Source organism: Nothobranchius furzeri, chromosome 8 (assembly GCF_043380555.1).
Source record: "Nothobranchius furzeri strain GRZ-AD chromosome 8, NfurGRZ-RIMD1, whole genome shotgun sequence".
NCBI lineage: Eukaryota > Metazoa > Chordata > Actinopteri > Cyprinodontiformes > Nothobranchiidae > Nothobranchius > Nothobranchius furzeri.
Window position 1 is genome coordinate 71,680,404 of NC_091748.1, and position 16,255 is coordinate 71,696,658.

Below are 16,255 nucleotides of genomic sequence, written 5' to 3' on the forward strand. Positions count from 1 at the left end.
GAGGGGAGGGGAGGGGAGGGGAGGGGAGGGGAGGGGAGGGGAGGGGAGGGGAGGAGAGGAGAGGAGAGGAGGAGTAAATGAAGAAAGCAGCAAAAATGAGCCCCAGAGTCATTTCTCTCTGTCATTGCCCCCCTCCCCATTCTTTTTCTCTGTCCCCCCTTCTTCTCTGTCCTTCTCTTCTTTTCCATCTCCCCTGCTCTGATTCTGATAATCCTGCATTGTGGTGATGTATGTTGGCAGACACAGTTCAAAGCTGATTATGTGAAACTTTAGATTTGATGATGCTGATGGGCGGCCATCGCTCTCGCAGAGCTTCATGCCGTTTTGACGCACACATCTGAGCAGATCGCGCCACAAAGCTTTTGGACTTCTCTCTGAGTTTTTTTTTAAACAGACGGAGTGAAGATGAATGGCTGAGCTGGAGATGAAGTGAGCAAAGTCTGCTCACAGAGGAGTGTAGGGAGTTTAATTCCACTGTCTCTATTTAGCAGCTTCTATGTAAGATAAATAATCCATCTATTACGCAACTTTGACGTCCGCTTTCTACGAATCAATATTCAAAATGCTTGGTCAAGCTTTATTCTGCGTTCAGCGTAGAAGCGGCCAAAGTAGGGCAGGAGAGCCTGGCATCTACTCAGCTTCCTGCATGAGTGACCTGAGGAAACACTGCGTGTGTCTGTTCGTGTGTGTGCGCGCGCGCGCGTGTGTGTGTAGGGCTGTGAGTCTCCACCCTACAGCAAGCTGCTGTCAGAGAGGGGGAGGAGCAAAAGGAGCGCACTAGCGAACGAGGGATGGAAAAAGAGAGGAGTGGAGTAAGAAGAGGGAGTTAGCATCTGTTGTTTCAGGCAGCTGAGCAGCACTGGACTTATTCTACACACACAAATTATCCTCTCTCTCTGGGCCACACACATACCGCATACCCACACACACTTTTCTTCTCACACACGCTCACATCTCTTTGCTCCTGATCTCCCGTGGTCTTGGACCAACGTGGAACTGATGTTTCTGAACATCTCTTTTATTCTTCCTTCTCACGTTCCTGATCTCTGAGATCCAAACCCGCCTCACACACTCGTCTAAAAGCTGCACCATCTCACCACGGTGGACGCTGGATGCCTGCCTGCCGGCGGCGTGTGAGTACATCTGAGGGGGAGTTGGAATCATTTACATTTAGCCTCTGGTTGCATCTCGGATTATGGGTAACGTTTTTAACTCGAGCTGTTTTGGGGATTTAGTCCAGAAAAAAAAAAAAACAACTAGAGAGAAAAGTGATGATTTCTCATCAAGTTCTGCTTGATCATAAGATTTGTTTACTAAAGGTTTTAAATGTGCAGCTGAGATTTTCAGTTTGGCTCCTTAAGAGAGGGGTGATTGTTCTGAAGTCCCAGCTGAAGCCGTGTTCTGTAGAGCAGTAACTTCACGCTTTTGATTTTTCACGTCAGCATTGCAGGAATCTTTTAGCTCTTCTCCATCAAAGCTACAAAACAATCAGTTATTTGTTCTTCTTTTTCATTCTTTTTTCAAATCCTCTCTAGTCATTTCTGCTTCTGAGCCCATGCAGTTTAGGTGAGATGTGTTCACACAGCTAGTTACTGATGTGGTGAAAGTTTCAATTTTATGTTTTTGCTGCTTTGCTTAATCTTCTGGTTTTTGACAGATACTCAGTATATGGATTAGCAACTTATATTTGAATGATTTAAATGTAAAAACATGCCTGCACGAGGTCACATGGAGGGTTTTTTCCCTAACACAAAGAGACTCCTCAGCGATTTCTTCTTGTTTAGTTGATAACTGTAACAAAATCACGGCACAGAGATCACATTCAGAGACGCCCGACTTTGACCTTCCTTGGCACACGTCTGCTTGTGTCACCGAGTTCGATTAAAATGCAGTTTGTCTGAAACGAGCTGAGATCGGCACGTTCTGGTCTCAGGAAGGGAAAGACGAGGGGCAAGATATGAAGTCAAGAGATAATACGGGTTTCATAGCTGTGTGTGTGTGTGTGTGTGTGTGTGTGTGTGTGTGTGTGTGTGTGTGTGTGTGTGTGTGTGTGTCAGTGAGGGAGAGCCAATGTAAATGCATGATTGCATGTACCTTCAGTGTGATTGAATTACTGAGGGTTAATTAGATTGTCCACAGTAATGGGTCAGGCGTGCACACACACACACACACACACACACACACACACACACACACACACCAGGGCATCCTTCACAAGGGCTTTTTCAGGCTTATTACAGCTGAGGTTGTCATCTGTGTGCTCCTGCAGGAGTTCCTGTGAAGCTGTAGGGGTTGAGCTGAGTGGAAGACAGTCAGACCTGATGGCATTTCTGCGTTTTGCTCAGCAACCCTGGATTAAAATATTTCCGGCTAGTCACAGCAGCTTACTAAACGTGTCTCCTCTTGCTCTTTAGCTGAAACCAGCCAGTCATTGTAACAACGTTCTTTCACACGAGCTAAAAACATTTTGTAATTAGTCTTTCTACGTTGAGCTTTTCTATAATTAATGTTCATTCATAATTAAAGAAGCACAATGACATTTTTATAGCTACTAAAAAAAATAGGTCAGAAACTTGAGTGTGTGTTGCTGGCTGTAGCAGGAGGGTACTAAACCACAGGCCAGCTGTGCTGAGTGGATGAATTAATGGTTGCACTTTGCGTTGTTTGGCCAACCAGTTGCTGTCTTGCTATTTACCCAGTGGCGGGCGGTGCGTTCCACCCCTGGGCCTTCAGTGATTTCCTATTCAGTCCAATCTAATTTAATACACCTTAAAATACCATCAATAGGACATCACAGCTGGAGAAACCACACACACACACACACACACACACACAAACACCAGTGGCTGGTCAAGACACATAATTTCCAGAGTCTTTAAAATCAAACTCGCATTCCCAGTTGAGAGTAGGAAGCTGACCACGGATACCGTCAAATCTCAGAAATGAAAGATGGGTTTAAGAGATGAGACAATAAAATAAATAAGTAAAGCAAACACATTATTTGCATTTGTTTTGGAGAAAATTGTACCGCGAACATGTTGGCGCAGCTGCACACACCACGTTATACACAATATAAATTGCATAGAAACAGAACACATAGAATTATTTCATTTTGCCATTTTATTTCGTTACCATTTATTGATTATTAACAAAATAAAATGACAAAACATTAAAAAAATACTAATAAAATGTTTCTACTCACCAACATAAATGTCCAGCATGGATCTCCTCCTCTCCTTCTCGTTAGAAAATAAAATCCATCCTTCTTTCTTTCCTCAGGAAAACCTCAGTGGCTCTGTACAGTTTATCTGTGCGCTTCAGGTCCATGAGTAGGTCCTTTTCTACGGACATGGAGGCTAATGCTGAAAGCCGTGTCTGTCCGGTCGTGTTTCTGGCGTACGTTTTAACGCGCTTTAATGCTACCAAATCCATCTGATGCCAGCAACGGGCATTCCCAGCAGAATAACCTGCAGCGGTTCTCTGAAGCTGTTAGCCATGGGTACCGTTCATAGTTGCTTGCCTGAAAATGACGAACAAATCCTTTCCCCTGCTGGGACAAGCCAGCTAGCATTGGAGTCAGACGACCTGTTCTCACAAGATCCATTTTTTCTTGAAAGGTCCGTCTGGAAAATGGTGTGGCAAGTTAATCTGCAACCAAGTCTGTCCCTTCTCCTCTTTCAGCCATCATGTGTTCAAAAACACACCGATAGCTGCCTATAGATACAAATCTCCGTGTTTAGTTTTGATATTTTGCTTCATGCCGCTAGAAAAGTTCTAACTACTGCTTATCCAATCACAGGATGTGTTCATGTCAACTTTTGCGTGAGGCCAGCTAGCTGGCCCGGGCCAAGCTGACTCGTGAGCTGATTGGCTATCGCAACTGGCTCGTCTCTGTTCACTTACAGCGGACAGTGGGCTTCTCGATTGATTCTGAAGGCCTAGGGCAGACTTAATCTGCCTGAAAACACAAGCTAGCTTAAATCTGATTGGATAACACCCAGCCTTGGTATTTTAACACTGGAAGCAGCGCAGCCAAGTGGGTATAATAGGATATAAAGAAAATAGACCAGTAAACATTTTTTTTATTTAAAAATAATTACCAAAGGAAAAAAAATACATTTACGCTTTTGAGTATGTTTAGGCCAGCAGAGAAGGCTTTGCTGGCCCTGACTGCCCACCACTGTATTTACCACATGGTTCTGGTAATTAAACTCAAAAAGGTCCTTCACTCATTTTGTATTTTCAATGCATTTGCAGTGGTCTGTAGTCCTCTCTGGGTAAAACAAGCTCTGGTGCACTTGTTTCAGCACAGAGAATTCAGCCAGAGGAGATGGTGGCTTCAGATGACAGGATTTCCTGATATTTGGACATCTCTCCTCTGATTGGCTAACAGCAACGTGACTCTACCACTGACTCTATTTGCCCTGCAACGTTGATGTTTTTTCTCCACCAATAACACAAGCCTGGAGGAGTTATGCTGTGTGGTGGGGTTGCTAATGCTAACAGTTAGCTTCTACTAGCAGAGACGTTCTCTGCTGTCTCCTGGATACTAAACCAACAGCAGCTTTCCCCGTCGTGAGTCGTGAGTCGCCTTGGACTTCCTGACAGGGTTGCGGAAGGCGCTTTATAAATAAAGCTTTGATTGATTGATTGATTGATTGATTGATTGATTGATTGATTGATTGATTGATTGAGATGGGTGAGTCCTTGAATGTTAGTGACAGTGTGACGTAGATCTGTCAGGATTTTCTAATCCTAGAGTTTCACCACCTAATGCAGGAGATCGGTGTAGGAGACTGTGTTCATGTTCAGCCTGCATGAAAAACTCAAAGTGACTGATCATTAAAAAAACAAACAAGTAAAAACACGGTTTCTCAGTGAAGGACCTCTTTGAGGTGCTGTTCTGAAAAAGCATGGTCCAGTGTGTGTGTGTGTGTGTGTGTGTGTGTGTGTGTTCTGAAAGTAAATCTGAAATTTGACAGGAAATCCTTTTTCTGAATATGTGAAACTTTTAACATTGGAGTGAAGAAGCGAATTAAAGCTTAATGACTTCTTGAGAGCACTGCAGCGGTGATGCTCCATCACACCACTGCTGAGCCACTTCAGCGTCACAATGCGAAATCATCTCTCATGTTAAATGGGACCATTCACTTCCAGCTCACCTATTTCCACCTACAGCAGAGCATGAAATCAGAGAAGTCAGCTCTCACTAACATGACTCCTCGTCTTCCAAGTCACCTGGGTCTCGTGGGTTTAAGGATTTTACCCACCTACGATTATCTGGTCACGTCATGGTGGGTACCCAGCTCCCATCATATAAATGTCTGATGAAATCGCAAATGTAATCAGATCTGAACTAGTGCAAGAGTTTAACTTAGAGGGAAGGGGTCACTTTTGGAAGTTCTTGCAAATGAGAAGTTGTATTACCTCGCAGCCATATAATATTGAAGACAACACAGTAACTATATGAAACTTCCAACTAGTAAACAAAAAGCCTCGCAGTTCTATAAAATCATTAACTCTCTCCTCAGTGATGATTCCAACCAGTTAAAAATGATCTGGCAGAAAGACCTTGGCATAATGTTCGATGATGATATATGGAAAACAATTGTTGTTAACTGTGGTAAACACGTAAGAGAGGTGAGGAGTAAACTCACGCAATATAATGTGCTAAACAGATACTATTATACACCATCTAGACTGTTTAGAATGAAGCTAGTGGATGACGATTCATGTTGGAAATGCAAAACGAGTATTGGGACGTTCACGCATTGTATTTGGGAATGTGCTCCTATCAGATGTTTTTGGACCCGTATTATCAAGATCTTAAGTAATTGGTGTGGAACAGACATCCCGTTTAACCCAGAACTGTGCTTATTGGGAGATAAATCTCAGTTGCCTAATGTAAATAAGTGTAATTTTTCAATCATTTCAGTGGGGTTAGCAACAGCCTGTCGAGTCATTTTAAGACACTGGAAAGCAGCAGAAGCTCCAGAGGTTAAGGAATGGGTCTGTGCAATGGCCGAATCTGCATCATGTGAATGTATGCTCAGTAGAATGAGTGAAGACAACAGAGAGGGAACTTCTCACTGGGATGGATTCTGGAACTTTATAAAGACAGATAAAGGCCTTGGGTGAAATCAAGCATGTTATGTGACTGCTGTTGTTCCGACATTACGTGTCTGCAGGAGTTATGTGATTGGGACTTGTATCCAAAATCGACTGTTATAACTGTATGTTTAGTCCCTCTATGTTTAGTATCTATTGAGACTGCTATGTACCAGCCCCTCAAAGAAAGTTCAACAAATGTAATCAGATTTGAATATGCTTGTTCTCTTTGTTCTAAAGTCACTTACAGCAACAGTGATGATCTTTTTTCATCCTTCAGGCGGTTTCTTTCACGCTGCGCTCGTCTCTTTCATCCACTGAGCAAAGACGATAGAAGTTGCTGCTCCTAATGTGGAGCAGCAGGTTCAACGTGAAATCGGCTTCAACCACGTCCTGCAGAAGTATTTAACTCTTCCTTTTTCGTGTTTATTTGTAGAGTACAGTCGTTTCGAGGCAAAGATCCATGATCTGAGGGAACAAATGATGACCAGCAGCGTCAGCTCCAGCTCCACATCACTCCGCCCCACACAGAAACGCACACTTTATGTCAGGTAACACACACACACACACACACACAGTGGACAAAAGACCTCCATTCTTGGCTAAACAACTGAGCAGCTTATCTCTGCAAGCTGCTCAGTGGTTTGCGTAAGGAAAGCTGAAAGAGGAGGTTATCACTTATAGAATCACTTTTAGATCCTGTGGTGAATAGTGTCACACACACACATCTGTGTGTCCCATTGTGGATCCTGTCCTCGCCTGTCCTGGTTATCCAGTCTGTACTGAGTCACCGTGCTCCTCCTAAATGTATTTGCAGAGCATTTTCACACATAAAGAAACACATCTTTCGATTTCCTCTGTATTTGAGAGCATCACGCTATTTGAAATGCTTGAACTGGGTCACCGGTTTCACATCAGAGCTGTCGGGGGATCAGTCACAGAGACTACTGAGGCTTAAGGAGCCAAGTTCTTTCAGCAAGAGGAAACTTGTTGAATGGTTTTTCACCCTTAAAGCTACAATAATAAATCTGCTAAACAAGCTAGCGTCAGGTATCTTTAATGTTATTAAAAATGGTAGAAAAGCATCATCTTAGGTCAAAAAGTCACTTTGGTTATGTTTATGTTTATCAGACACTTTTGTCCAAAGCAACTTACAAGTGATAATTAGCATGTTGCCCTTGAGACTAACAACAACAATAACAACAACAACTTGAAATCAGTCATGGAGAAGAGGGAACAAGGAGTGGACAGTAGAGAGGGGGACGGGTGCAGGGATGGTGCTAGTTTAGAAGATGCTCTCTGAAGAGCAGGGTCTTCAGGAGTTTCTTGAAAGTCGAAAAGGAAGCCCCTGTTCTGGTAGTGCTTGGAAGGTCGTTCCACATTTGTGGAACGATGCATGAGAAGAGTCCGGATTGTCCTGAGCGTGGTGTAGGCACTGTTAGCCGACGATCCTGTGATGACTGGAGTGGCCGGGCCGAGACGTAAGCCTTTGCAAGAGGACTCAGGTGGATGGGAGCCGTACCATCTCGGACTTTGTATGCTAGTGTTAGCAATTTGAATTTGATGCGTGCTGCTAGCGGTAGCCAGTGGAGCTCAATGAGCAGAGGGGTGACGTGTGCTCTTTTTGGCTGATTGAAGACCAGACGCACCGCTGCGTTCTGGACCATTTGAAGAGGGCTCACAGTCCAGTTAACTTTAGTTATCTTTTCAGGTTATCAGACAACTAGCAGGTGTTTAAAAATGCAACAAATCAAGGGAAGTGGGAAGACTTGCCTAAAAACACGTAACTCATTAGTACCTGAAGAAAAACTCAGAGGACGACGTGCTTGACTCTGGTTATTGTTAGTTGCTGAGGTAACACTGATTAAACTAGTTTAACGATGGCTTTACAATGTTCATTATGTCCTCTTTTTAAATATTAAACAAAGTTCTTTTTGCTTCGGACATGAAGGTGTTTCTAGTTACCCTTTACATAGAAAAAGGAAAACAAGTCAAAGAAAATCAAAAAAACAGAGAGACCAAAAAAAGAATGTTTATGTATTTAGCAGACGCTTTTATCCAAAGCGACTTACAATTTATAACCTATAAGGCATGTTGTGATCTGTGGGGGAAACTGGAGTACCCTCAGGAAACCCATGCATGCATGGGGAGAACACGCAACTCCACGCAGAAAGGCCGCAGCCGAGTTTCAAACCTGCAACCTTCGTGCTGCGAGGCAACAGTGCTAACAACTGTGCCACCATGCAGCCCTGAAAACAAAAACAAAGACCAGACCACACGGACACCATCACAAGTCCATATATCCGGGGAGTCACAGAACGTATACAAAAGGAAATGAAAAAACAGCAAATCAACACAACCGTCAAACATCACATGAAACTCAGACAGCTACTTGTGCACCCCAAGGACAAAATAGAGCCAGACAAGAAATGCAATGTAATCTACGAAACACCATGCATGTCGTGCAATAACACATACATAGGGGAAACCAGCAGAACATATGACATAAGAAGAAAAGAGCACCAGAAGCAATGTGAGAAGGAAACAACAGAAACACTCACAAGGACAACAAAGAAAAAAGCAGAGGAGCAAACCCTCAAGTCAGCCATCTCAGATCATTGCAAACGAAATAATCACATCATGGACTGGGATCATGGGAAAATTATCAACATGAAGAACAACCGGTTCAAACGTTGGGTCAGGGAGGCAATAGAAATAAGGAAACGGGAACATTGGAACATGAACAGAGATGAGGGGGCCTATCAGCTGTCTCTCACCTGCGATTCCCTTGGCGTCCTACGTATGTCAAAAATGTACTAAGTATTATAGATTTATAAATAAACAGCTATATTTTGTGTGTTTCTAACAACAGTTTGGTACAACAGAAAACTTGTGGCTTATTAGGGCATGCACGTCCTCATAGCCGGAGTTCCTTTTAAGATTGGCTAGCAGCGACACAACTGTACACCTCTCCAATACTGACTCTGTTCGCTCTACAACGTTGATGTTTTATCTCCACAAATAACGCAAGCCTGGTGGACGTCCACCATGTTGTGGAGTTGCTAATGCTAACGGTTAGCTTCTACTCCTAAATTAGCAGTCACAAGCAAAAGTGGGCGGGGCCATGAATATTTGTGTTTCCTTGTCATGAGACTGTCCCAACAGAGCGGCCCACCAGTCTGAAGTTGCAAGTGGAACATTCTGGCCACAGGGGGCGATATGGGCTGGCTGGCCTTTCAGTAACCTTGTAAAGGGTCATTTTAGCACATACTGGTTCAAGGAAAATATGAAAAAATATGAAAAAGTTGCAAAGCACCCCTTTAAATAACAAACATATTTTGCATAAATAAGTACAGCCATCGACAAGAAGAAAGATATGAATTCTTCTTTACTTTTACACAGAAACACACTTGAAAACATCTCTTTAATGAGAATGTTTTCATGTGTAATTCTGCTGTTTCGGCGTCCTCCTAGATAATCAGACATAATGAATCCTAATGGAAAGCCTTGTCGACATCAGGCTCAGATTAGAACTAAGATCATTTCAAGGGTGCGTAAAAGGGTGTAATGTTCCCCCGACAGCAGACATGATAAATCATTGTCATAGAGATAATTTGTGTATCTGGTCACTGCCCTAAATGGCCAATCAGCTTCAAATAACAAGAAAAGATGCATCAAACTGGCAGCTGATTGGTCAAGCTGTGGCTGTTGGTGTGTGACAGACTGGGGGTGTCTGATGCTCTGGGCAGCTGTTGTGTGTACATGCATGGGCTTGCAGTGTGTGTGTGTGTGTGTGTGTGTGTGTGTATGTGTGTGTGTGTGTGTGTGTGTGTGTGTGTGTGTGTGTGTGTGTGTGTGTGTGTGTGTGTGTGTGTGTGTGTGTGTGTGTGTGTGCATATGGAAATGTGTATGGGTTATTTGTACCATGCTCTAGTGTATTTGGAAAAAATGGGCTACCCACCCCCAGTGAAAATGTCACTAACACAAAGTGACATACTACTGTATGTGTACTGTCCCTGTCTGTCCTCTGTAAAAGGTGTGTGTGTGTGTGTGTGTGTGTGTGTGTCCTGCCTCATTGCCTCTTTAAATTCACACCAAATTTGGCCTATTTTTAGCACACCGCCTGGCTCAACAGATTGGAATTGTAATTTTGTATTTCACTGAAATTCGCCTGAAGAGACAGAGATTTCTGCAAAACACATAATGATCCATAACAATTGTACTTTCCATAATTAAATGTATTTCCTTTTCGAGTAGGAATCAGTGTTAATTTTGTTGATGAAATATTTCATTTTGTTTGTGACAAATTTGTTTTTTCATACGAAAACGGAAATTCGTACATCTATTAAAGACTAAATTATGACGAATATTGATCAACAAATTTGTTATTGGTTGACGAATAAAAGATGACGACAAAAATTGACAGCGATCCAATCAGAAGACAGTATAGATGGGAGAAATTAAAAAAAGAGCCAATCAGGGTCCGGAGTTGGCCACTGACCACAGACGTAACATACTGATATTTATGCCGATAATAGTTTAATAATTTATGTCTAAATGGAGAAAATGTTCGTGGCTGGGAGTAAAAGCGTTAGATCTTGCGATCTAAAAAGTATTCGCTTGGTGAGTACACGTACGGGGTTTCCCCTGGTTGTAAAAGTGTTACAGTGGTAGGTTACGGTGATGGTGGTGGGGGGGGGGGGGGGGGTAACTGGACGCACAATGAACATCTGGTTGTTTAATCATTTTCTGGCGGCCCAGATGAACGTTGAAGTAAATGAGTGCAGGTAAAATAACTGCACCTGAAAACATGTCTACCTTTAGCATTATTAGAGTAACATTTTTATGTTTTGATGGTATTATGTCCTTTCCTCATGTATACACTGCACAATATGCAAATTTGTTTACTTTATTATGTAATGAAATGGATTATTGCAGTTTAATTAATGACCATAGACATTAAAGATCCATATCGAGTATGAATCCCATCTAATGGACACTGGGTTATTTAAACCAGAAGATTGGATCTTTTTATTGCAGGGATTAGATAACCATTACGCATTCACTCAGAGACAACAGAATAGAGAGAGTCAAGTTTAAAAGTTAAGAATTTTATTACTAACAAATGAAACTAGACTGACTTTAAAACTAAATGTATGGTGTAACTAAAAATGGATGACGTGTGATGTAAATCAGAACCAGCAAATCCGAAGAAGCGATTTGTTCTGACGGAAACTGAAGATGTTGTTTTGCATTACGCTTTGGTTAGCTTCAGAAATATATGAGACCCCATCATGTCGGCCTACCTTGCCTTCGGTGGAAGTCCTCTGTAGATCAGGAATATCGAGGTCCAGTGAAACCTCTCTGGAACCGAGCCGGTAGGAAAAGCCGTGGTTCCGATCAAACCCGTCTTGAGTTACTTCCGCCACACGACACGTTATTGGCGTCTGGTCAGACCCAAGCCTGGGTCGGTGGATGGAGCTTTTATTCTGAAAGGAGCTGTTGTTGCTGCTGGTTGTTATAGCGACTGGATTTTTCAGCTTGTCATTGGTTCTTTCGGTTAAAGAGTTTAGATCAGGATTGGCCACTCCGTCACTTTCTCTGGAACGCTTTGAACTGACGTTAGAGCTGACATGGCAAAGTTTTATACTACGGATGTTATGGTTTATTGTCGAATGAAAATTACCAAACACCATCAGAACCACGCCTCCGTCAGATCTGTAAGATTCTGATTGGATCAGTGAAATTAATGTGTTAGGTCTTTTTAACACTGGCCGTGTTCGAGTTGAGCTGCGCCTCGCCTGGAAAACAGACGAGAGCAGACGGAAGCAGCAGGGGGGGTGGCTGAAAGCCGGCATTTAAGTCGGACACCATTTCCTGCATGTCTAGCTCGCGGGTGACGATGGCTGAAGATATCGCGTTAGCGTTCACACTTGTTCAATTTTCTGTTTTAATTCTGGTGCCTGTTAGCAGCTGAAACACATCCTCACGTGCTTGTGGATATCATATATTGTATATGAAGACATGACTGTAATAATAAGTAAAGGCTATCAGCTGTAGCTTCAGTGTGCTCATAGGAAACGTGCCAAAAGGAAACAAAACACATTCCTCTTTATGACCTATATCAACATAACATGATTTACAGAATACATGTGACCAACTAACATTTCGTGTTCTACCACCGGATGTTTGGCTCAAAATATGAACCAATCAGATCTTAGATCAGGTGAGAGCCAGGCGTTTCCCGTCATGCCCTAGGTTTTGCAGCCGATGGAGAGCAACTGCAGCGCCTTGATCTAAAATCTGCGGCCGCCTTGATCTCACGAGGTTATCGTTGCCTAAGTATGCATGACGTCAGAGCAAGTCGGCGTCAAGTTGGACACAAATCTAACTGGCATGCACTGCTCGCCGATCACCGGTGATCTAATCTGCGCAGAACTGGCTCATCTCGAACACAGCCGCTACATGAAATGAGTCCTGTTGGAACACTTAAAGTCACAGTACTTATTATTTCTATAGGATCATAATAAAGTAATTAATATTTTAATTTCACAGGTCGGTCACATCTCATTTATTGACTAACACTTTGATGGATTAGCTTTATTAAAATAGAGTTCTTTGATTAATTAAAAGTAAAGAGTTCATTCTTCGTTCTTCTGTTGAGCTGAAAAAAAGCAGGTTAGAAGGAATGCATGAGACCTTGAGACCATATCTCATGCAGACTAGTTCTGAGCAAAGAAGGGAAAAATAAGAGTCATTCCGTTCTTATAATTCTTACTTATAATACTAACAGGCACAATGTCAAACTGTCAGTGTTCATTTTTGTATTTTCCATTAATTGCTGTTAATAAAAAAGTTATAAATACAGAATTTTATTGATCCAAAGTGTGAAATGTAAACAGTTTCAAGTAGGTTTAGTTAACATTTCCTTTGCAGACTTTGAAAATTGCATCAGAAAAAAAATTATGTATTTTAGTCGACTAGTTAAAACAAATTGGATGACTAAATCGTGACAAAAATTAAAAAGAGTTTTAGTCAAAAGACTTAATCTAAATTAAACTGTTTTATAAGAATCACCACTGGTGGGAATAAGAGAATGATGAATGCAGGAATCCGTTTGTGCCGATTACGATACACGGAGTCGCCGTTGAGGTTTGAGGCGCATTTAAACGATGCTGTATGCTGAACAGGGATGATCGTCTCTGCTGCATCGATCCATGGTGCACATGGTGATTCTGGACCACTGGAAAATGACGAAGTTCACATGGTTTCTTAAAATAGAATATGGGTCCAAATGGAGTAAATGCTCCAGGCCTGCGTGGAATAAAACCTGATGTTCAACTCAGGTGAAAGTGTCATGAGCTATACTGGCGGACCCGTAAGAAACACCCAAAACAGAATGACACGTGTAAAAATGATTATAAGAAGACAGGGATGATGATGGGAGCAGGCAGGGATGAGTCAGGAGACAAGCAGGGTCGTTACCAGACGGTCCGAGATGCAGAATGTCAGAAAGGGAAATCCGAAGACGAGGCAGGGGACGAAGCAGGGTAATACAAGAAGGGCACGATGAGGAGGATGATCAGAGGATGAGGCAAGGTTCAGGATCCGTGATGACAAGGTTGGTAAAAAGCTGGATAATTTACTAACAGGAGTGTTCAATAATCTGGCAGAGTGCCGGTGGCTGAATGTGGTATATATAGCTGGTGAATCAGGTGTGTGGCATGAGCTTGATGGTGAGTTGGCTGTGGTTGCTGGGGAAACAGGGCTCGGCTGGAGCTTGATGAGGCGACCAGGTGTGATGCATGAAGGCTGATGAGGTGAGTGATGGTGCATGGAGGTCAGGGCATGGCAGGATCATGACAGAAAGTGTTGATTTCATAAATATCACCCCTTTGAATTCAGCAGCGTTTGCATTTCATCGATGTGTTTTACCTCCTATTGCATCACCTTGGTTTAGAAAATAAACGGAAGAAATCAGTTAAGAATCTATCGTATAAAGATTATTGTGTTTTACATCATTTGAAGACATTTGTGTTAGTTTGCTGTTTTTCTCTATTCTCCTGAACGGTTGTTCCTTTACATGCCTTCATATCTAAAGGTCATGATTTTTTTGTTTTGTTTAGTTTTAAAGCTGAGAAAAAACATGAATTTCTGCCTCCTGCATTGTTTTCTGGTGCATTGTGTGATTTTAGCTTTGCTTGAATGTTATTTTTGTGTTTTTGACTGCAGTATTGTACCGTTTTTTTTTTATCACCGAGCTTCGTCCTCTGAGATAGAGCACACATAAGCAGTAATACTATAGGAGCAGTCAAACTGCACTGCTGTATGAGGAATACGCTAGTGGCTCTGCAGAAATCTAACGTTAACATATTGTTTACAGAGAGCAGCGAGACTGTGTGATGGTGTTTTTGTTAGTAATTAATGTGTGTTCTCTTGTCAGAGGGTCTCCGCTGAGATTTTCACTTAGGAATTCAAATACTTGTGAACCTCAGAAGAGTTAATTGAATATGAAATCCACGTCCTGTACAAAATCATCTGGGGTGTGTTGTTCAATGCATTTATTCTTTTCTTCACTAATGAGCTTGTATGTGGGTTTAAGGTTATTACACAAACTCCATCCTGTTACCTTCCTGTCCCCTGAATAATTTAAATAGCAGCACATACTTTACCTCTATAACTGGCTGCCAGCTGCATGTGCACAGCATTAGCATACATTACAGAGGCATCTTTTCCATAGAGTACAGTAGTCTTTAAGGTCGCAACAGATCAGAAGTTGATGTCATTCCCATCTTTTGGGAATTGGATTTTAATGATTCCCCAACTGGCATTAAGCTGCAAAAATGAAATGAAATTGACTATAAAGAGATGATGATGATGATGATGATGATGATGATGATGATGATGATGATGATTGGTTGATTCATTCATTCATTCATTCATTCCTTGATTTTTATTTGAACATTAAAAATAGGATAGAAATAAAAACAAGTATTTACAAAAAAACATACTAGAAAATAAAAAAGAAAACAGATATACCTGTTAAGTCTGCAAAAACGAGCAACAAGAAAAAAGGCATTCAGTTTCGAAAATGAAGAAGCTGATTCTTATTAGAACCTACCTCAAGTGAGCTTAATGATGATGCTATTGGTGATGAGGATGATGGTGAGGATGATGATGATAGTGATAAGGATGATGATGATGATGATGATGATTTCTATACAGTCTATAATTATAGTGATAATGATGATAGTGATAAGGATGATGATGATGATGATGAAGATGATTTCTATACAGTCTATAATTATGGTGATAATGATCATAGTGATGAGGATGATGATGATGAGGAGGAGGATGATGATGATTTCTATACAGTCTATAATTATAGTGATAATGATGATAGTGATGATGATGATGATGATGATGATGATTTCTATACAGTCTATAATTATAGTGATAATGATGATAGTGATGATGATGATGATGATGATTTCTATACAGTCTATAATTATAGTGATAATGATGATAGTGATGAGGATGATGATGATGATGATGATGATGATTTCTATACAGTCTATAATTATGGTGATAATGATCATAGTGATGAGGATGATAACGATGATGATGATGTGGTGGAGGATTTCTATACAGTCTATAATTATGGTGATGATGATGATGATGATGATGATGATGATGATGATGATGATTTCCATACAGTCTAAGACGTTGTTAATGTCCTGTCAAATGAAGATGGCCTGATAATACTTTAACACAAAATCTAACATTACATACTGTTTTGTATTCACATTCTTCTGTTTGTCATAGTGACTCTTAACAGGATTGAAACACTGGTTGGGTTGTTTTTTGATCTGGAATCGGACTGTTTCTAAAGATCATCTCTCCGTTCTCAGTCTGATTCGGTGTCACTTTCCTTATCTTTCAGCTTGGTTGTGTTTAATTGATGAAGGCAGTGGGGTCTTTGGGGTATTCTGGTTATTTCAGCTCTAGTTATGTTGCATTTACACAGATTCCTAAACATATTGCTGACCTATTTCTCAGGTCTTTTCCCTCTGGAAAGGTTTTGTTCTCTGTGGCCAGAGTCACATATTGCTGTTTAAACACACACACACACACACACACACACACA

General features: G+C 41.5%; 1 protein-coding gene across 12 annotated transcripts in view; it reads left to right on the forward strand.

Moving 5' to 3' along the window:
• LOC107392960 (discs large homolog 1-like protein) overlaps positions 1–16,255 on the forward strand; it is a 178,785-nt gene that overhangs the window by 149,043 nt on the left and 13,487 nt on the right. For 11 of the 12 annotated variants that reach the window (XM_015971056.3, XM_054752087.2, XM_070554288.1 and 8 more), the window contains one exon: positions 6,545–6,659. In XM_015971056.3, the coding sequence (XP_015826542.3) occupies positions 6,545–6,659 (115 nt within the window). Of the gene's footprint in view, positions 1–450; positions 1,134–6,544; positions 6,660–16,255 lie in introns of those variants that run through there. The other variant, XM_054752086.2, reaches the window with a different exon arrangement.